Source organism: Eretmochelys imbricata, chromosome 2, assembly GCF_965152235.1.
Source record: "Eretmochelys imbricata isolate rEreImb1 chromosome 2, rEreImb1.hap1, whole genome shotgun sequence".
In the NCBI taxonomy this organism is placed as follows: Eukaryota; Metazoa; Chordata; order Testudines; family Cheloniidae; genus Eretmochelys; species Eretmochelys imbricata.
Genome location: NC_135573.1, coordinates 88765794 through 88788822, shown reverse-complemented (window position 1 = coordinate 88788822; position 23029 = coordinate 88765794). Strand labels below are relative to the sequence as shown.

The 23029-nt window shown below is 44.7% G+C and overlaps 1 protein-coding gene across 4 annotated transcripts in view; it reads left to right on the top strand.

Annotated features, from left to right (window-relative positions):
* PPP4R1 (protein phosphatase 4 regulatory subunit 1) overlaps nucleotides 1-23029 on the top strand; it is a 91063-nt gene that overhangs the window by 40896 nt on the left and 27138 nt on the right. For 3 of the 4 annotated variants that reach the window (XM_077810446.1, XM_077810448.1, XM_077810447.1), the window contains 4 exons: nucleotides 5934-6076; nucleotides 12984-13130; nucleotides 16207-16314; nucleotides 17356-17454. In XM_077810446.1, the coding sequence (XP_077666572.1) occupies nucleotides 5934-6076; nucleotides 12984-13130; nucleotides 16207-16314; nucleotides 17356-17454 (497 nt within the window). The remainder of the gene's footprint in view (nucleotides 1-5933; nucleotides 6077-12983; nucleotides 13131-16206; nucleotides 16315-17355; nucleotides 17455-23029) is intronic. The other variant, XM_077810445.1, reaches the window with a different exon arrangement.

Genomic DNA, 23029 nt, shown 5'->3' with positions numbered 1-23029 from the left:
TGAAACCCTGCTCTGAATACAGAATTTTTAGTTTTATCATGGGTTTATCTATGACTCTTATAACTATAATCTCTGAGTGCTTCACAAATACTAACAAATTTATTTTCACAATACCCTGGGAGGTTAGGGCATAGTATCAAGTCCCATTTTACAGATGGGGTGCTGAGGCCTGAAGAGATTAAGTATCCAAACATTTTTGGTGGCCAATAGGACCATGTTTTCCAGAATAATTAGCATTATATAGCACTTTATATATTGAAAACGTAGCTCCCATTGACTTCAGTTGCTGCTGTGAGTGTTCAGCAGTTCTGCAGATCTGGACCCAGGATCTTGAGCTGGGCACCCACAAAATGAAGAACACTCAGTTAGTGGCAAGCTGCGGATATTTTGGTTTAAGTGACTTGCATAGCATCACATAGAAATTCTGTAGCAGAGGCAGGAAAGAAACCAGTTTCCCAAGATGTCATTCAACTGCCTTAACCATGAGATCATACTTTCTCTGCCTGCGATCTGCTGTATTCACTACATGCTTTCCATCTTCTGCAACAAATGAGGCATGGATCCGACAGACAAGTCTTCTTTACTACACAGCTCTGATTCTTCTCCAGAGCAGTACCTTCCTGTGCACTGAATGAGGTTGTGGTCCTGTGAAAAAAAAAAAATTTCCGTCTCCATCGTCTCTCCTGCCCCCCTGATGCCCCCGACTGGTTCCTGTTCCAATTCGCTTTGTCTAGCCAGTCCCAATATCCCTCCTTATCTCCACGTACGCTTTTCATCCAAATCTGTATCCATCTCCCACTCCCAGTCGTCATCTCTTATTTCCATCACCAGCTTCCAGTCCTAGCCTCCCCATCTCCACCGAGTTCCCAGCCTCCTTGACCAGCCAGTCCCACCCTTCCAACTCCTAGGCACAGTTTCCCTCTCACACCTCCTGAGTCCCAGTTTCAGCAGAGTCTTTGTCCCGTTTTAGCCCTTTCCCTTCCTACTATTCTGGCTTTTGTCCTGCATTTGAATCAGCATCTTCCATGCTGCATGGGTGCCAGTAGGGTGACCACTGAGAGCACAGGAAGGGCAGGCTCCTTGCTCTCAGTTCCGGTGGCTGGCTCCATTCTGGCTCAGAGTAGCTATTATAGGGAAAGTGTGACTACTCCCCTGTAGTCCTGGGCAGGAGCATGATCAGTTGCTCTGTGGGAATTGTGCAAGCACGATCTGATCAGCAGTAGGTTGGAACATGTTCAGTCACAGTCTGGTCAGTGCTCGGAGCTCTGAGAGGCACTGAGCATGCTTAGTGAACATGTAATCTTTGATTTTTAGCAGCTAAAAATCTCAGATGTCTGTACTGAGCATGTGCAAACTGAGATTTCTCAAAGGCTCATAATTTAGCATGGATTTTCTCAGGGATGGCAAAAGGCACACTACTAGTACAAAGGCCCCTTCCCTGCCAAATGTGAAGTCCCTGCCCCCGAAGCATAGGGAAGCAAGAGCTTTTCAAAGAAGAGGGGCCAGAATTTTTAACATGAGTACTAACAACATATTTTCCCCAAACTTTTTTCTTGGAAACAGCTGAACAGTTTTGACTAAAAGTTTCCAAAAATATTCAGCCTGAGGAAACAGGGAGTCTGGTGGCACTTTAAAGACTAACAGATTTATTTGGGCATAAGCTTTCGTGGGTAAAAAATGCACTTCTTCAGATGCACCCTGAGGCAGACAATCAAAGTGAATAATTTCATCCCAATGAGTTCAAGTTTGGCAAAGTTTTATAAGCAACTGAAAAACAAGATCTCATTATTGAGAAGTATCAGGCAACATCAATAGTAGCTGGTGCTGTCAGCTGTGACTCTAATGCTACTCTGTAAACTTTACAATTTGCATATACTGAATTTTTTTAATTATAAATTTTAAATTATTTAAACATTTTGTTGTGCTTATATAATGTATTGAAATGCATAGTCTCTTTGGCTGCTCAGTTTCTCTTCCTCCTTAATGGCTGCTTGGCTCACTGACATTGTTTGTACTGCCAAAAATGTGCACTCAATCAGTAAACTGAAGTCTAAGCTTTTTTTTTAATCTGTTAATGTTCACTAAATCAGTTCTGATGAAAGTTCAGATTTAATACTTCGAAAGGATTTTTAGGGTCTTATTTTTAGGCATTTGTTTGATTGTATAGTTTTTTGATTTGTACGTGTGTCCAGAGAATCTTCTTTTTAAAGACATTTTGTTTCTCTTATACAAGGGCTTAGTAATGTCATATGAAGAGAAACTAAGCAGCCCAAAACTGTTAATTTGCATTTGTATTCTTCACAGTCCAATAGTCAGAACAGCCAACCAACTTGATTATGTTGGGACTTTCTTAAGTCCAAAAAATAAACTCTTAGGAAGAATGCACAAAAGTATTTTCTAACTTCTAAATACATTTTAAATGTGTAGTACGAAGAAATGGAACTGCTAGGCAGAAATTTTATTATTTTACCACTCAGAACCTTTGCTTCTAATCTAGACACTATGCAGCATTAGATTTGCTCTATCCACCACTGGATATAGTAGTGCAAATAGCAAAATTTGTCTTGCTCACTCAGGTTTAATTGCAGCATGCAATTAGTCAGTACTAAATATAAGTAATATCCTCCCTCTTAGAATAAGGACTGCTTTATACGACCACTCTATTTTGATGATTGCTATATGTTATATAATAAGATTTACAGTGAATGTGTTCGACAAAATGAGAAAAGTTAGTGCCATATAGGCTTTACCTGAACAGTTCATGTGTGAATTTCCAAGAAGGAACAAATGTAGACTATACACCTATGAAAGAATATTACACACAGATTTGTAATCATCAAAATTACTGTAATTTGAAGGTATTGTCTTTTCATTATGTATGGTTTTAACAAATCTATTCTCTAACAGCAGCTACAGGGATTGAAAAATTCTGGAGAGGCAGATTTAGCCAGTGGTTAAGTCTGAAATAGGTTGTTTTCTAGGCAAATGGAGTATTGGGATTCAGTAATGTCCCACTGTCTATTAAAACTGAGGATGTACAAAATACCCAATTTGAATTTGATCCATATATCTTCAGAGAGATGTGAATCCAGTATATGAAGATATTCAGATCAACTCAAGAAGTGTCCCACTTCCTCCACAAAAATGATGTAAATATACATAAATGAAAAATAGAATGAATAACTATTAAACACTAACAGAATTTTAGAAAAAATATTTCTAAATATTGCAAAAATTAAAATTCCAAAAGGAGCTGCTGTGATCGTGTGATCACTACTAGATGCTCTGTTGAGCAGGGTCTCATCTGAGATATCTTAAATTCACAGCCAATCAGGTTTTCTTTTCTCTCCCAAATAACTTGAATGAGTCATCTTGGTGGCGGGTGTGTCGCCGTATGAGTTTTGTCCTCTTTCCCCCAAGACAAGTCCTCCCTATCCCACCAGTATCATGGAATTGAAGGGGTTCATGCACCAATATTTTGACATTACTAATCAAATGAATGTGTGAAGCAAGAGTGACAGTGTAAATGTGAAGCTTTTACAGTGCTCTGGTTTTTGCCTTGATGTGGAAAGGAGTCACCTTTCCATAAGATGTGTTCTGTCACTTGCTTTGAGGAGGTGAAATATCTCTATCCCATTTCAGCTCACATACTATATTTGAAAAAGCCTCTTACTAATGGAGAAGGAAGGACTATATATTTTCCCTTCCCATTCCTCAGCTCCCACCATCAAACTTCACTACAACCTAGCTGTCTTGGTAGCTTGAGCAGAGGTGCCTTCTTCAAAGGAAAGAAGTGACTGGTAATTCCATAAAACTTCAAAGGTGGAACTTGAATAGCTGCCATCTTTGGATTTGTGACATAACAGAAAAACCACCATCCACTATAATGTCCTTATAAAGCGCACATGCACAGAGACAATACAGTAACTCCTCGCTTATCATTGTAGTTATGTTCCTGAAAAATGCTACTTTAAGTGAAACGATGTTAGGCGAATCCAATTTCCCCATAAGAATTAATGTAAATAGGGGGGTTAGGTTCCAGGGACCTTTTTTCGCCAGACAAAAGACTATATTTTATAAATATATACACACACATTATGCACAGTATAAGTTTAAAACAAACGTTTTAATACTGTACACAGCAATGATGATTGTGAAGCTTGGTTGAGGTGCTGAAGTCAGAGGGTGGGATATTTCCCAGGGAATGCCTTACTGCTAAATGATGAAATAGCATTCGGCTGAGCCCTCAAGGGTTAACGCGTTGTTAATTTAGCCTTTCACTCTACAAGCAGCACGAATGGAGGTAGGGGAGACAGCATGGCAGAGAGAGACAGAGACACACACTGTGTGTGTGTGTGTGTGTGAGAGAAAGAGAGATGTGTATTGCCCCTTTAAATACACTGACCCCACTCTAAGTACATTGCATTTGTAAGTAGATCAGCAAGTTGAGACAGCAACTGCTGCCAGCAAGCTCCCTCTGTCCTGAGCCCTGTTGTGTCCCCCGCCATGCTCTGTGGAGATGAGGTAAAGGAGCAGGGGGGAGGGGGACACCCTGACATTAGCACCCCTCTTCCTTGCCCCGCCCTTGCACAGCAAGCAGGAGGCTCCTGGGAACAGCTCCAAGGCAGAGGTCAGAAGCAGCACACGGCAGTGGAGGGAGGGAAAGCTCAACGGCCCAGCAACTGATAGCTTGCTGGGCTGAGTGGGCTGCTGTTGTACAGGGAACTTAGGGGAGCGGGGAGCTGATAGGGGGGCTGCCAGTCCACCCTGGTTCCAAGCCCCCACCAGCTAGCTCCAACGGGCTGCTCTTTCTGCAAGCAGTGGACAAAGCAGGTGGCTGCCAAACAGCATTATAAGGGAGCACTCTGCAACTTTAAATGATCATGTTCCCTAATTGATCAGCAACGTAACAATGTTAACCGGGATGACTTTAAGTGAGGAGTTACTGTATATCAGAGTGTCACATTACCAAAGAAGTGAGAAGCCAGGTATCAAGAAATCAGGGTCCCGTCACGTCTTTGCATGTTGATGGCTTACTCTGCTGTGCTTTGGCATCTATTTTATATTGCTAACAGTACGTGTTGGGATCAGAGCTGTTGTTAGCTGGCATGCAATTTTGATGCCACCGTGTACCTGAGAATCATAACTTGATGACTTGAGGAAGTTCTTATTAGGCATCCATTGGAGTGAAAATGTGAAATTTCTACTTTCCTAGTTTTAAATGTCTCTTTGCATATTTACTTCTATGGTCTGTGTGCATACTCTGAATGATGGAAATGCTGCTAATCTACTTTTCTCACTGTTCTATTTTTTTCTTGGAGTAAACAGGAAAATATAAGCTCTAAAGGGGTGAGTGTGCAGGTGGGATTTATTTGGAAATGCTAATGCAATTTCAGTTTTTTTCAACAATTAGGTATTTGCCCCAGTTATACTGTATCTTGTCACTCTTCTCCCACTCATCCACAGTATGGTCCCTTTGGAGCTTGTCAACTGGCTTCTCTCACTCACACATGGAATCCTCTGGTCTGGATTTTATTGTTTGGTTAACCACACCCACAAAGGCTGTAGAAGCTGCTGAAATTTTGTTTGGTGCCCAAACTGTTCTTCCTATTTTGAGTTCTGGAACTGCATCATGGCCTGATCTGTTTGTTTCTGTGCCATAGCAAACAGCTTCTTTTGCACTTGGGGGCTTCCTTCTTCTCTTTCTCTTGCCACCTTGCAGTAAAAATCTGGGCCCAGACTGTCAGCAGGTTCAGTGATGCAACCAAAATCTGCACCCTGGGTTGTAAAAGGGTAGTGGTCACCTCATCAAACTGTTTTTTTAGCATAAATACATTAGGATGCGATTCACCTGGACAGCATTGTAAAAAGAGTTTAATATTATTGCAGATACGATGCCTTTTTTATTTTATATTATTTTGACATTCTTACAGAGCCAACTGTGCGAGCAGAACTGATGGAACAGGTCCCTCATATCGCTGTGTTTTGTCAAGAAAACAGGCCCTCAATACCATATGCTTTTTCCAAATACTTATTGCCTATTGTGGTGAGATACCTCGCAGACCAGAATAACCAGGTAAGTCATTTATAAACAGAGTGTTATGTTCTAAAATTGAATGGATAACACACTTTCTCAAATAGGATAATGCAAACATTTTACACTAAGTAAATAAGGTTTAGAGCAACAAGAAGTAAATTGAAGTCTGAACTTATGCAAAAAATGAGTTTGACATTTTTATAATAGGATCTGAGCTGGTCTTAGGCATCTGCGGCTTCCCTTATGTAGTGCTAAAGCACCACTACCAAAACAAAACGCTATCCTTTTATACAGGCTTACATATTATAAATTCCTTGGAAGAAAGAGAACACATTTTTAGTTTTAATTCATAGAATTTAAGCCCAGAAGGGACCATTATGGTCATCTTTGATTTCCCACATAACAGACTGTAGAACCTCACCCAGTTATTTCTGTCTTAACCCCATAGCTTTTGTTTGAGTTTTAGCATAAGTTTTAGAAAGGTGTCTGGTCTAGATGTAAAGACTTCAAAGGATGAAGCATCCACCGTGTTCTTAAATAAGTTCTTCCAGTGGTTAATTACCCTCAGTGTTAAATGTGGGCCTTTTTTCCAGTCTGAATTTATCTAGCTTCATCTTCCCATCATTGAACTTCATTATGCCCTTTTCTGTTAGATTAAAGAGCTGAATCTCTTCTCTATGTAGGCTCTTGAACACTGTGATCAAACCAGCTCTTCACCTTCTTTCAAGAAGCTCAATCTAGTTTCTTATAGTCTGTCACTGTAAGGCATGTTATCCAGACCTCAAATCATTCTTGTAGATCTTTTTTGAGCCCTTTCCCATTTTTCAACATACTTTTTGACGTGTAAATACTAGAACTAGACACAATATTCTGGTTATAGTCTAACTAATGCCATATAGCCATATACAGAGGTAATATCACATCCCTATTACTTGATATTCATCTTCAATTGTTTTGTCATGTCCATTCCAATAGGTGTGTGAATGCGCTGCGTGCACAACCGTCTGAAGGTTTTCCCCCTAGCGGTAGCCGTCAGGTCGGCTGTGGAGCCCCCTTGAATGGCACCTTCATGGCGGTGTATATAGGATACTGCCGACACGCCGCCTAAGTTCCTTCTTACCGCCAGTGACCGTCGTTGGAGCTTCCTTCAGTCTCTTGCTTCGCAAGTGCCTACCTAGTCGTTACAGCCTAGTTAGTTGTAAATAGTTCTTGAAAATTGTAGTTAGCCTCTTTCGGGAGGTTTCCCCCCACCTCTCTAGCTTCCCTGACCAGGGTATGCCTCGGTCTGAGGGGTTTAAGTCCAGCGAACACTGAGGAAAGCCTATGCCCAATGGTGAACCGCACATGTTGTGCCTTAAATGTTGGGGTGAGGGCCATCAAACAGATAAGTGCTCCATTTGCAGGAGCTTTAGATCTAGGACAAAGAGGGAGCGGGACTATTGGCTCAAGCTCCTTTTAATGGAGGCGGCCCTTCACTCTGAGCTGGCACCGGTAGCAGCACTGGCAACATCGGTGCGGGATGCCTTGGCACCGAAAAAAGACTACTCCAGGGAACATCAACCCGGCTCCCCGGCTCTCAAAGCAGGTTCGAGCATGTGGCACCACTCTCAGTCCCCGGTGCTGCATAAGAAGAAAAAGGCTGACGGGGTCAGTCCCCTGTCAGGAAACAGCACAGAAATCCCAGCAGGGTGTGTCCTATGTCAGGGCACCTATGGCCTGGCCCTCAGATCCCGGCACCTGCCAGAGGCTCCATCAAGTCTCGTGTTTGTGGACTCTCTGTGTCGGGAGGAATTGGAGGACGAGATTGATCTCCCCACCACACTGGATACTTTTGAGACCACACGGGACCTTATTGCCATGACGACACAGTCCCTGGCCCTGCAGGCACGAGCACCAGTGCCAGTCCAGGCAGCGGAGCAAGGCCCGGCACCAGTGACGGCACAGTTTGTGGTACTGACAGGGCAAGCCAAAGATGCTCCTACGGCGCTCCTCGTCACCGCGGTGCCGCTCCCAGGCACCGTCGGGCTCCGCTTCTCCATCGTCTGGTTCAGGCTATTTGTCAGACTCCGATAATGAGTTGTCGATCTCCCGACATAGTCGGTACTGGCCTCCACAATGGCAGGGGCTGGTACAATAGCCCTTTTGGACTCCTTGGGCCTACCATCAGGCTCAATGGCAGGGCTCCAGGGCCATGTCTCTGGTGTCCGTGCCCTGTGCTCCTCCTTCAGCCACGTTGGTACCATGCCATACTGCCACAGCACCTGAAGACCCCCCCCCCACATGATGAGGACCCTGTGTCTTCGCAAGCAGGTGCAACTCTCGGGCCAGCACCCTATGTGGTACCAGCGCCGCAGTCTACCCCAAATAGGGCAGACATACCTGAGCCAGCCTCCAGGAAGCCTGAGGGTCAGGAAACCAGGTCCCCCGGGCCTCATCATCCTCTTTGAGGGATGAGGCGGTGGCTGGCACCTTCACCACCATGCTCCCTGCGATGGACAATAGGGTGCGCCAGGACCTTCTTAAGAGGGTGGCCCAAAACTTCACCTCCAGGCTGAGGAGGTTCTAGAAGACTCAGACCCCAATGGTGGACATTCTTGCCCCAGAGGGTCCTTCTAAGGTAGCCTTGCCCCTTATAAAGACCATACAAAACACCACAAAGGTGCTATGCCAGACCCTGGCCTCCATACCTCCCATGGCCAAAGGGGTGGAAAGGAGGTATTTTGTGCCGCAGAAGGGGTACGGACACCTTTTTACCCACTCTCAGTCTGGAACATTAGTAGTAGATGCGGTGAACCACAAAGAGCAGCAAGGTCAACCGGGTCCTGCCCCAAAGTCACGGAACGCTAAGAAGCTGGACTTTTTTGGCCGTAAAGTCGACTCGACTGGGGGTCTCCAGCTTTGCGTTGCTAATCAGCAAGCGGTGCTCGCCACTACGCCTTCAATTCCTGGAGAGTGCTAGCTAAGTTCCAGCAATTTCTCCTGTTAGACTCATGCACAGAGTTCGTGGCCCTTCTTGAGGAGGGCAAGGTGGTGTCAAGGACCTCCCTGCAGGCTGCCTGAGATTCAGCTGACTCTGTGGCTCGGACCGTGGCCATAGCAGCACCATGAGACAGAGTGCCTGGTTACAGGTTTCGGGCATACCCCGGAGGTCCAGAACACCATTCAGGACCTGCCCTTTGACCATGTGGGCTTGTTTGCTGAGAACACGGACTCCCACTTGCACAATCTGAAAGACTCGAGTGCGACATTCAAGTCCCTGGGGATCCACACTACCGCATCCCAGAGGAAGCCCTTCACACCCCAGCCCCCCTGCCCCTTCTACTCTGGACCCCCGAGGCAGGACTCAGCCAGGAGAAGGGGCAGGAATAATAGGAGGTGCCAGTCACAGGCACCAAGGCCAGGGCTCATCCAAACAGCCCCCAGGGCCGAAACCTAACTTTTGAAGGTATGCCTGAGGATGGAGCACCAAGACTCAATCTGAATCCTTACCCTCCCTTTGTGAACCAGCTATCCCACTTCTACCGTGCTTGGTCCCAGATCACAACAGATCTCTGGGTTCTGAGCACGGTAGGGGTGGGATATTCTATCCAGTTCTGTTCCCTCCTGCCTTCCCGCCCACCTTCCCTGTCCTCCTTCAGAGATCCATCTCACGAGCAACTCCTTCTCCAGGAAATGCGATTGCTCCTCGCTCTGGGGGTGATAGAGGAGGTTCCTCAGGAGTTCAAGGCCAAGGGATTTTACTCCTGATATTCTGTTATCCCCAAAACCAAGGGTGGAATGTGACCTATTCTGGATCTCCGAGACCTCAATGCATTCATCAAGAAAGCCAGGTTTCACATAGTCTCCCTAGCCTCTATCATTCCTTCCCTGGATCTGGGGGACTGGTATGCGATCCTCGACATGCAGGACACTTACTTCCATATCTCTGTTATCCCGACACACAGACGGTTTCTTTGCTTTGTGGCCAGCAGCCAGAACTACCAGCCCTGCTTGGGCTCTTGACTGCTCCAGGGTGTTCATGAAGTGCATGGCAGTCATGGCAGCCTTCCTCCACAAACGTCAGGTACAAGTATTCCTGTATCTGGATGTCTGGCTCATCAAGGCCAAGTTGCAAGCACAAGCGGAGGTGCATGTGGCCCTGGCCTGCGCCATGTTCCTCAGGGTAGGCCTCATACTAAACATGCCCAAATCCACACTGGTCCCTACACAGAGAATAGCGTTCGTAGGGGCTCTCTTGGACTCTGCGCAAGCCAGGGCATCCCTTCCCGAGCCGCGCTTCCAAGCCCTCAGGGACATCATTGAGAACCTCCACCAGTTCCCCACAACAATGGCTAGAAACTGTATGAAGCTGCTGGGGCATATGGCGGTGTGCACATATGTGGTCCAGCATGCCGGACCACATTTCAGATCCCTCCAGGTGTGGTTGATCCAAGAGTACAGGCCCAGCCGAGACCCACTGGACAGCATAGTTATCTTTCCCCCTCCCATTCTCGAATCTGTACGCTGGGTGGTTATGGCCACAAGTGGTCTGTGCAGGAGTTCCCTGGGCCAAACCGCAACCTACCATGTTGCTGGTCACGGACGCCTCTGCTCTGGGGTGGGGGGTGCACATAGGCAGTATCAGAACTCAAGGCCTATGGTCGTAGGCAGAACTATCACCGCACATCAGTGTGTGGGAGTTGAGGTCGGTCTGTCTGGCATGCCAAGCCGTCCAGAACCACCTTTGAAGCAGATGTGTGTCAGTGCTCACAGACAACACCACGGCGATGTTTTTTTATATAAACAAACAGGGTGGTGCTCGCTCCTCTCCCCTGTGCCAGGAAGCCCTAGAGTTCTGGGAATTTTGCATTGCCAACTTGATATATATACAAGCATCTTACCTCCCAGGGGCGCAGAACGAGCTAGCTGACTTACCCAGCCACCCGTTCCTCAGTCGTGAATGGTCCCTCAGGCTGAACGTCACCCTTTCAGTTTTTCAGAAGTTGGGCTTTCCCCACATGCTCCATGTCACAAACAGGTCTAACAGGAATTGCCAGCAATTCTGCTCCTTTCTGAACCACAGCCCGGGCTCCATCGTGGACGCTTTTCTCCTCATGTGGACGAGTCACATGTTCTATGTGTTCCCACCCTTGCCTCTCATACACAGAGTCCTCCTCAAGGTCTGCCAGGACAGGGCTTCGTTGATCCTCATAGCATTGGTGTGGCTCCACCAGCACTGGTTCACCATGCTGTTAAGCCCATTGGTTGACAGACCAGTAGCCCTTCCCTTATGCCCAGACCTCATCACTCAGGGCCACGGCAAGCTCCAGCACCCCAACCTGGAGTCCCTCCACCTCATGGCGTGAAAACTCCCTGGTTGAACCTGATGGATCTCCAGTGTTTGGACTCAGTGAGACAAGTTCTCCTGGGAACTAGCAAACATTCCACCCAAGCCACATATCTGGCAAAGTGGAAGCGGTTTTCTATTTGGTCCCTGCAGAAGGGTATCCCACTGCAGCAAGCGCCAATTCCCCTTGTTTTGGACTACTTACTAGACCTGAAGCAACAAGGGCTGGCAATATCATCTACAAAAGTGCGCCTGGCTGCGATCTCGGACTTCTACCCAGGGGCAGCAGGTACATCAGTCTTCGGAAACCCCATGGTGGGCCAATTCCTCAAGGGCTTGGACAGGGTTTATCCTCATGTGCGGCAGCCCGTTCCCCAGTGGGATCTCAGCTAGTCTTGTCCAGGCTCATGGGCCTTCCATTTGAGCCCATGGCTACCTGCCCTCTCTCCTGCCTCTCTTGGAAGGTTGCCTTTCAGGTGGCTATAACATTGGCCAGAAGGGTCTCTGAGCTCAAAGCGCTTACCTCTGAGCCCCCCATACCGTCTTTTACAAAGACAAGGTCCAGCTGTGTCCTCATCCTGTGTTCCTACCCAAGGTGGTCTCCCGGTTTCATGTGAATCAGGACATATTTTTACCAGTATTCTTCCTTAAGCCTCATGCCACTGGCAGAGAGCAGATACTCCATTCCCTGGACGTCAGGCGTGCCCATGCCTTCTACATTGAACGCACAAGCCATTTCATAAGTCACCACAGCTCTTTATTGCAATCGCCGAAAGGATGAGAGGGCTTCCCATCTCATCCCAGCACATTTCGTTGTGGATCACATCCTGCATTAGAATGTGCTACGACCTGGCCAAAGTTCCGCCCCCACCGTTGATGGTGCACTCCAGAAGAGCTCAGGCTTCATCCGCAGCTTTCCTCGCACATGTCCCTGTTCAAGACATATGCAAGGCGGCAACGTGGTCTTCTATCCACACCTTCACGTCACACTACGCCAGGGGTCTCAAACACGTGGCCCGCGGAGTTATTTCCTGCGGCCCACCAAGCTCCCCTGTTTCCCTGTTCACATTTATTTTTTTAAAATCCGTCAGTTAACCATTTTACACTATTAATATGTACTTCTTGATTTTTGAATAGTGCTACATTTTTCTTATCAGAAGGCCATAAAGGACTAAGTCAAATGCCTTACAGATGTCTAAGTACATTATGTCAATATAGTTATTTTTATCAACCAAACTTGTAATCCTTTCAAAAAATGGAATTTGTTTGACAAATACTTTCCATAAAACTATGTTGGATTGGCATTAATGATGCTCTCCTTCTTTAATTGTTTACTGATAGTGTCCCATACTAGCCTTCCCATGATTGTGCCTATTTCGCACTGCCATTTTGACTTTCAGGAAACACTCTTGCAGTATCTGTAGTATTACAATATTACAGTATATAAGTGTTCCTGGACATGACTTTTTATTTTTTAATGTTATAGTTTGTAGAAGGATTTAAGAACATGTGCCCTCAACCTTGACAGGGGCTATGAGGGCGTGTCTGTATATCTCCCAGTGTATATCTAAAAACTGTCTCCTGTAAACTCTTGTTTCCACTTTGTTTTTCCTACGATAGGTGAGAAAAACAAGTCAGGCAGCATTACTAGTTCTGTTGGAACAAGAACTTATTGAGAGATATGATGTAGAGACCAAAGTATGCCCTGTTCTTATAGAACTGACTGCGCCAGACAGTAATGATGATGTGAAGACAGAGGCTGTGGCTGTGAGTAAATCAGTGAAACTGAGCTTTAAGGTCTAAGGTTTGAATGAACATTTGGTGTTGTAACATACACTCATTCCTATATATTTGCTTTCTACAACTAACTCTCTGTATAACTTTTCATGAGTGATGTACCTGAATATTTAGATTCTCATATCTAAACTGTATCGTTAAATTTATTTACTTAAATTTGGGTTATTTCAGATTATGTACTATATGTATTTTATTACTTTTAAACCAAATTTTGTACTTTTGGATAATCTAAGCACTATACCAAGATGTACAGATACTCTTTTTCCTTAACCTGTGTATTATATAATTTTTAACGTTAGCTTTAATAAAGGTACTTGGGTATTTCTAAGGCACTTACCATTGTGGTGCCTAAGAGAGAAATGGCTGTCAGTAAATTAATTCTTAGCATTCTTTGCACTGTATTGCACCTAATCAGGGTCATGTTTGAAATAAATTACTTGTACATTCCATAAAAGAAGAGAGACCCAACTGGACAAGAAACTCAGGAGATTAATTGTATTACCTGATAAAGTGTTTTCTGTTTTGGGAGCCTCCTTTTATGGCCATTGGCAGTTGATTGTTTCTGTACTGTGTTCCTTTCTTTAGTAGAGAATTCTTGGTACATGAATTGTGTTGACCTTTACTTTGTGCGCTTGTTCTCCCTTTTATCACCACCAGCATCTCTGAATATAATGCTCATTCAGACAGGCTTGAATTAATTTTATCAGATGGAATTTAGAGTAATGAATGGACTAAGTTCAGCAACTCAGTGGTTTAAACTGGTACAAATTTATTAAACAGTCCTCATAGATTATACATGTTCTTGAAGAATAAAAATTAATCATTTAACTAAACCATTTAATGAGTTAATTTATAATAGTATAATGACAAATGTCGTGAAAATCCTCACCTTTTGCCAAATGCATTGTAAACCACTCTATTCATTCTAGATTTTCATTTTACACTATAAGAGCATAAGAACGGCCATACTGGGTCAGACCAAAGGTCCACCTAGCCCAGTATCCCATCTTCCGACAGTGGCCCAAGTGCCCCAGAGGATATGAACAGAACAGGTAATCATCAAGTGATCCATCCCCTGTCGCCCATTCCCAGCTTCTGGCAAACAGAGGCTAGGGACACCGTCCCTGCCCATCCTGGCTATTAGCCATTAATGGAGTTATCCTCCATGAACTTATCCAGTTCTTTTTTTGAGCCCTGTTATAGTCTTGGCCTTCACAAAATCCTCTGGTAAAGAGTTCCACAGACTGACTGTGCGTTGTGTGAAAAAATACTTCCTTTTATTTGTTTTAAACCTACTGTCTATTAATTTAATTTGGTGACCCCCTACTTCTTATGTTATGAGAAGGAGTAAATAACACTTATTTACTTTCTCCACACCAGTCATGATTTTATGGACTTCAGTCATATCCCCCCCAGTCGTCTCTTTTCCAAACTGAAAAGTCCCTGTCTTATTAATCTCTCCTCATATGGCAGCTGTTCCATACCTCTTATTTTTTTTTGTCCTTTTCTGAATCTTTTCCAAGTCCAACATACCTTTTTTGAGATGTGGCAACCACATCTGCATGCAGTATTCAAGATGTGGGCATACCATGGATTTATATAGGGGCAATATGATATGATATTTTCTGTCTTATTATCTATCCCTTTCTTAGTGATGCCCAACATTCTGTTCACTTTTTTTGACTGCCGCTGCACATTGGGTGGATGTTTTCAGAGAACTATCTACAATGACTCCAAGATCTCTTTCTTGAGTGGTAACAGCTAATTTAGACCCCATTATTTTATTTGTGTAGTTGGGATTATTTTCCAATGTGCATTACTTTGCATTTATCAACACTGAATTTCATCTGCCATTTTGTGGCCCAGTCACCCAGTTTTGAGAGATCCTTTTGTAGCTCTTCATAGTCTGCCTGGGACTATGTAAATCACTTTGAAACAAAAACACTTAATATTTATTAAATATTATTATTTATTTTTATTTAAAATTGTGGCTTGTGCCAAAAGACAACAACCACGTTGGATCCTAATGTATTAGGCACCATACAAATATACAATAAATGACAGTACCTTCCTCAAAGAGTCTAAAAGTAAACATACGTGAGGTGGAATAAAATTTACAACTGAGTTGCTTCACACTGTCCATTTTCATTGTTATAAAGGTATGGAAGCTTTGATGATGCTTGAGATGAGTTTCTTTAGATTAACAAAGTATACTTGAAAATTATCGGAAGTTGATTTTGAAGGATAGTTTATTTCATCAAAAGTGATCTCACGGCTTATCACAGTGTTATGTTCAGTTACCTCCATTTTTTTCTTAACAAAACCTTGGTAAAAATTAGAATGAAAAACAATTAGAAGGAGAAATTGTCACTTTTTTTGGCCTAATTGCTCCATGACCCAGTTTTTTCAGTAACTTACACATAGGGCATCACAAATGAGCAATAAAGAGAATTTTAGAAATCTCTGTAAATATGGAATATTTTGAGGGTTGTGGGAATCATTTTATTATACTAAACTTTATATTAAAGAACAAGAAATCAAGCACGTTTGGTTTAAAACGTCAGAAAATTGCTTTTAAGTGTTGAAGTGCTTTAATAAGTGGAGGTGAGAAATGAAGTCCCTCATTTGACTGTTTTAAGACTAATCCATTTGCTATTTCTGTACTGTTCAATACACAGTATTGTGAGATAGCTGCATTAATATTAAGAGTTCATTCCTACCAACTTTCCAGAATGCCTTGTAGTCACTTGTTTCCATAACTTAACTTTCTGATTTTGTTGCTTTATATTGGGAAGAACAGTTTCTCGCATACCCTATTGCAGTTTGACACAGGGAAAGAAAATAATCAACTGAGCTGCCTACATAATGCACACACTTTTCAATATGAGATTTACAAGTATCAGAAAAATTCAGGATCATGTGCATCAGGATTTAGCTTGACTGTAGTTACAACTTTAATAATACAAAAAGGTCATTATTTAATGCTTGTGAAACTAGTTTATCTGTTGTATAGGCATTCCTAACCCGTGTTTTTCCTTCTCATTAGATAATGTGCAAAATGGCCTCCATGGTGGGGAAAGACATCACAGAGAGACTCATTCTTCCTAGGTTTTGTGAGATGTGCTGTGATTGCAGAATGTTTCATGTTCGTAAGGTATGAATTTTTCCCTGTCTGGTTTGGTTCTGCTGTTTACTTTAGATTTAAAGGCACATAGTCAACCTAAAAAACACATTTGTCTGAAATTATTTTTATCTTCTGTTGTTACCTGAAATACCGAAGATAACTATAAATGAAAGATACAGGACCCCACATATTCTGTGATTGAGCAGCTGTGGAAATTGCTGCAGAATTGTATTCTAGAATCTTGGTTTTTATTTAAAAATGAAACTTTGCTTCTAGCCCTTATGGGTGTGGAGATAACCTTGAAAACATGAATCAAGTGTAAACTGATGCAGTTTCGCTTGCCTGATCCACGGCTCTCTGGGAGGGAAGGAAGGGTATATCAAGGCAGAGCTGGCACTGGGCATAAGCAGACCAAGCAATTGCTTAGGGCCCTGAGCAGCTCAAAGGGGCCCCCTAGTCACTTTTTTATTATAAGAACTTGCTTGTTTTAGGGGTGGGGGTGTGCGCGCGCGCGGGAAATATTGCTGTTTAGGGCCCCTGTTGGGCTAGCACTGGCTTAATATCAGGGTATTAAAATAAATTAATGCTTCCATGGAATTCAGACATTGCAGCTATGTAATTTGGTTCCATTTTGTACCAAAGAGTACCTGATACAACAGAAGAAGATATTTTTCTCTAATTTTTTTTTTTTTTTTTTAGTTTTACTGTATGTATTTGATAACATTTTGTGTATAAGTTTCACTTTCTCCTTTGTATCTAGTTAGTGTCCCACATTCTTTGTAGGGTTCTTTCATATGGAAGAAGGGGAGATAAAACATTTTTTTAAAAAATAATAAATTGTGATTTTTAAAACCACACAAATTGGCAGGTGTAAGGTGTAGTACCTGAAACTACTACTAATCGTTTTTTGAAACTGACTTGATTTCAGGTTGACTTTATCATGGGGAGTATATTAAAATTGTGGTTGTGCTGGCTGTTACAATACCTTTGCAGATGATGAAACATTGCAATGATCATAAATCAGTTATTTTTAATGAATGTAATTTACTTATCTCTAATTTTTGTCTGCAGGTATGTGCAGCCAATTTTGGAGATATCTGCAGTGTGGTTGGGCAGCAAGCCACTGAAGAAATGCTTGTAAGTCTTTTGTACAGAAGTCAGGTTGTTGAGGTATGGCTGTAGGTGTACATATATTCTCCTCACCCTCTCAACACCTGGCTTACAAATAAACTACCTAAGAGAACTCAAAAGTGGGGAAATGACTAAGTTAAGTTTGCACGTGCACCTGAACTCTGTCCTTTTAAAGAGTGTATTGCAATACATTTACACCATTACATAACATTATTTACGCAGAACCGTTGCCTCTTTCATCACTCATTTTCTGAACATTTTGTATTTAAATGACTTTCATCAGTTCCGTCTGAAGTACATGGTGCTACAGAATTTTTTTTTTCACCCCTGCAACCTCGGATACCTGTGTAAGATATGGAGTTGTTTGAAAAATAATATGTGATCATGAAATGATCAAGTGCTGTTAGGCCTGTGCATATGGGTGTAGAGTTGAGGTTGCCTGCATATCCTCAGCTTGGGCTTTTCCTGAATTTTGAGTGCTAGCACAGCTTGCATGTACATTTAGTATAGTTTTTAGTAGGGTTTTTTAAAAAAAAATAAATAAAAATGGAGAGAGAAGGTGGTGGGACAAGAAAGGAACTTACGCTGCAGGACTGAGAGCTCTTCTAGCTTTTAAAAAATTGGCAGTAGAGTCATAGAAATGTAGGGTTGGAAGGGACCTCGAGAAGTCATCAAGTCCAACCCCCTGCACCGAGTCAGAACCAAGTAAATTGAAACCATTCCTGGCAGGTGTTGGTCCAACCAGTTCTTAAAAACCTCCATTGATGGGGATTCCACAACCACCCCTTGGAAGCTTATTCCAGAGCTTAACCAAAACTTAGTTAGAAAGTTTTTCCTAATATCTAACCTAAATCTCCGTTGCTACAGATTAAGCCCATTACTTCTTGTCCTACCTTCAGTAGACGTGGAGAACAGTTGATCACGTTCTCTTTATAACAGTCCATAACATATTTAAATAGCATGTGTGCATCTCACAATCTGAAACTAGTAGGGTAGACACCATCGGGTTACCTTGTCTCCTCTAAGAGGCTGATAGGAATGTAGAGTGGGGCTCCATCTTGAGCACTTTTACGAATTGTGAAGGAGCTCTATTTAGCCCCTTGGTAATTTGTGCTATCTGCTTACGTTTTTCATGGTACAATTCAGCTTTTGTTCCCAACTATTTCAGCTGCTGAGCTTTAAAAAAGAAAAGTCAGGAATCTCTTTTCATGATGGAAGGAGTGCTTGTTTTCCACTCTTCTGGTACTTCGAAAACAGTTGAATGACTTCTGTTGAAATTTTATTTTTTTACAAACCACTTTTTAGTCAGAAAGTCTGGAAAATTTCAACACAAAAGGAGACTGCTTGAGCAACTGAAAATAGGGTTGTGATGAAAACTGTAGTGCTATCTTGATAGAAGTCACTGCTGGTCTTGCTGCAATACCACAGACAGTGGTAATCATGTGATGAACTTTATGCTGTGATTGCCTCATCTGCACCTTGCCCACTAATCCATTTCTGCTGGGATTACTTCAAAAATTCCAAAGATCTAAGAAAGTTCAGTCATCAATTTTTATAAAACCAGTTTCCATAAAACTATTTTGTCTTTGAGTAGTGTCCCTCTGGGTGCTCCACTTCAGGTTGATCAGAGATTTTTCAATAGCAGTGCCCATTCGGCCCGTGTACATGTTCCGGACAACCTCGTACCCCATACTGAGGGTATGTAGAGCTGTTCAAGTGAACTGCCCACAGTGCCTTCCCAACCACACAAGGGCTTGATTTGGCATGTTTGTTGTGCCTGTTTCAGCTTTGCTGTAGCTTAGCCTTGAGTTCTTAGTTCTAAGTTTAGTTTAGTTAGTTCCCTTATTTATTTTGTAATCATACCTTTTTAGTTAGTTTGGGGTTTTTCTGTTTAATACCGCCTTTTTCTCCCTTTTCCTTTTGAGGGATTTGCTTTGCGGGGTCATCACTGACCTGGTATGCCAAGATTCAAGTGTTCCTGTGCCTGCCAGGAATCTATCCCAGTTAACAAAGGACATTCCTGGTGTAAATGCTGTCTAGGAGACGCATGCCTTCCAGACAAGTGCAAGATCTGCTCAGCTTTTAAAAGCAGATCTCGAAAAAACCACAAGATTAAACTTTGGCTCCTCATGATGGAATTCTTCCGAAAACCTGCCTCGGATCCGGGTTCAGATACCCCACATACGTCAGCCTCCAAGTGAGCACAGTGCCCCTTCAACCTCCATGCCCTGCTTGTCTAGGTCTTTGCAAGATAAGAGCACAGAGGATACCAGTAAAGCTCCTAAGAAGAGGAGTTCTGGCTCTCCTCACAGAGAGCCTACATTTAAAAAAAAGCCTCCGTCACTGTCAAGATTGACCATTTTGGAGACTTCGTGTCCCATGCTGAGGCGCCAGTCTTCCACAGTATCTGGAGTTCATTGAAGACCTCAAGCTCCTTAAAGACCTTCTGTAGCAAGCATGCCTCGGTACCAGAGTCATCTGCCGTAGCGTCCCAAAGAAGCAGTTCCAGCCGCCACTGCCACCAAGGCCTTGGCAGCCTCATCAGGGGTCTGCAAAGAGACACAAGTTTAAATCATTGCTGCCATTCCTTCTTCTGTGCAGCCCAGTTCAGCAAAGCATCCTGTAGGGCAGAAGTTCTCATTTTGAAGGTGCATGCAAGAGCGATGCCCAAGTCAATTCCCTAGATCCACCTTGTTCCTTCCTCGACCAACTTCATCCCTATCATTCAGCCTGGTCGCGGGTCACCTAGGACTGCTGGGTGCTGGACATAGTATCTCAGGGGCTAGACCCTGCCGTTCCCTCCCATCCCCTCTCTTTCCCATCCCTCTTCTGGGACCCTTTTCACCAGCAACTCCTCGTTTAAGAGATCGAGAATCTCCTGCGCCTGGGGGCGGTGGAGGAGGTCCTTTGAGACATGAAAGGAAAGGGGTTCTATTCCCAGTACTTCCTAATTCCGAAAGCAAAAGGGGGTCTCAGACCCATTCTGGACCTGTATTGCCTCAACATGTCTCTCAGTTTTGAATGATCTCTCTGGCCTCCATCATCCCCTCCCTGGAACTGGGAGACTGGTACGCCACCCTCAATTTAAAGGATGCTTATTTCCATATTCCAAGGTCAGACATTCCCTCCATTTCATAGTGGGCAGACATCACTTTCAATTCACAGCACTGCCCTTTGGCCTCTCATTGGCCCCACAGGTGTTCACAAAATGTATGGTGCCAGTGGTTGCTTAGCTGAGATGTCAAGGGGTCCAGGTCTTCCCGTATTTTGACAACTGGCTCATCAAGGGCCGGTCTCGGGAACTTGTGCAGAGGAGCCTCGATCTGATGCTTTCCACCTGCCGCGAAGTGGGTCTGTTAATAATAGGGGCATGGCTCGACTCCATGCAAGCCAGAGCCTTCCTTCCAGCAGCATGTTTTCAGGCCATGTCAGACCTGATCTCCCATATGAAGAACCACCCGCTCACCACGGCTCTCACCTGCGTGCAGTTGTTGGGCTACATGGCCGCATGCACATAAGTGGTCAGTCATGCCAGGCTCCATCTCTGGCTGCGGCAAGAACCCTGGGTAGGTAGTTGAACCCTGGGTTGGTGTTGGAGGAAGCTGCCTTCACGGCCATGGCTCCATCACTGACCCTGGTCTCTGATGCTTCAGACCTGGGCTGGGGAACCCACCTGGGCGAGCTCAGTACCCAGGGCTGCTGGTTGTGGGACAATCTGGTCCTCCATATCAAGTTAGGGAGTTCAATGTGGTTTGCTTGGCTTATCAGGCTTTTTTTGCCCCACCTGAAGGGCAAGGTGGTACAGGTCCTGGCAGACAATACGGCTACAGTGTATTACATCAACGGACACAGCGGAGCCGGTTCATTGGCCCTTTGCCAAGAAGCTCTCCGCCTTTGGGACTTTTGTGTGCGGCATGCCATTCATCTGGTAGCCGCTCACCTACCCAGGACCAGGAACATATTAACAGATCGCATCAGCAGTACCTTCTCATCTCGCCATGAGTGGTCGCTCCACCCAGAGGCGGTCAGTGTAATCTTCCGGAAGTGGGGGATTCCCTAGGTGGATCTGTTCGCATCCAGGCAGAACAGGAAATGCCACGTATTTTGTTCAATCTGGGGGATGGACAAGGGTTCCCTGTCAGATGCATTTCTCCTCCTGTGGTCGGGGGCTCTGATGTACACCTTCCCACCAGTGCCGTTGATTCACAGAGACCTAGTGAATATCAAACAGGATAGGGCAAAGTTTATCCTAATAGCCTCGCCAGTACTGGTTCGGCATGCTATTGGATCTTTCGGTAGCTGCCCCACTGCAGCTACCCCTCTGGCCAGATCTGCTGTCCCAGAGCCATGGCAGTCTTCTGCACCCAAACCTGGCGGCATTGCACTTGACAGCATGGCTACTGCATGGCTGAATGTGGACGAATGGGAATGCTCGGCCTGGGTTGGGTAGCAGAAAACCCTCCATCAGAGCGACTGACTTGGCCAAGTGGAAAAGGTTCACGTGCTGGGCCTTGGAATGACATGCCTGGGCTGAGAAGGCCTCGCTGCAGGAGACCCTGGATTATTTGCTGCACCTCAAACTCCAAGGTTTGTCTCTGTCATTGATCAAGGTCCTACTGGCCGCTATCTTGGCTCTCCACGCTCCATTCCAAAGCAGGTTGATCCTCGCTCACGACATGACGGGCCAGTTTTTGAAAGGTCTGGAGCGTCTCTACCTGCATGTCTGGGATCCTGTCCCTCCCTGGGACATCTCGTGTTGTCGAGGTTCCTGGGGTCTCCCTACGAGCTATTGGCTTCCTGCTCTCTCCTGCTTCTTTCTCGGATGGTTTTGTTCCTGGTTGCAATAACATCAGCCTGTATGGTGTTCGAGATCAGGAGGCTTACTTCAGAACCGCCCTACAAGGTCTTCTACAAGGATAAGGTGCAGCTGCACCCAGTGTTTCTGCCCAAGGTTGTTTCCTAGTTTCATACTGGCCAGGACATACACTTACCTGTCTTCTTTCCAAAGCCTCATACATCAGAGGAGGAACGCAGGCTGCACTTGCTGGATGTCAGAAGGGTGCTGGCCTTTTACGTAGATAGAACAAGGTTGTTCCGTAAGTCAACGCAGTTGTTCGTTGTGATGGCAGACAGAATGAAAGGTCGCCCAATGTCTGTGTGTAGTGGGGTGGTTACTCGCTCCTGCCCGGTGGGGTTTAAAAGCCAGCCCTGGCGGAGAGCCAGGGCTGAGGGCAAGAGAAGCTAGGCTGATTGGGGAAATGGCCACAGCTGGGCCATGGCCCAATCAGGCTGCAGCTGGGCCTATAAAGGGGCTGCTAGGCTGAAGCTTAGAGTCTCTCTCTGCATTCAGAGAGGGAAGGGCCTGGCTGCAGGGACTGGAGGGAGTACCTAGAGTGGAGCAGGGCTGAGTGGGAAAGGCCAGGGGAGCAGGGGAAGCTCCGACCTGGAAACCCCCAGGCTGCGAGGCCTAGATTTGGGCCTCTTAGGTACTGGGGTTGCAAGGGGCAACCTATGGGTAGACAGAGGCAGCAGGTCCAAATCCCCTCACCTGTGATGAGTAGCTGATACACTGCAGTCTGCCCTGTGGAGCAGGGCTAAGCGATAACTGGTAGTA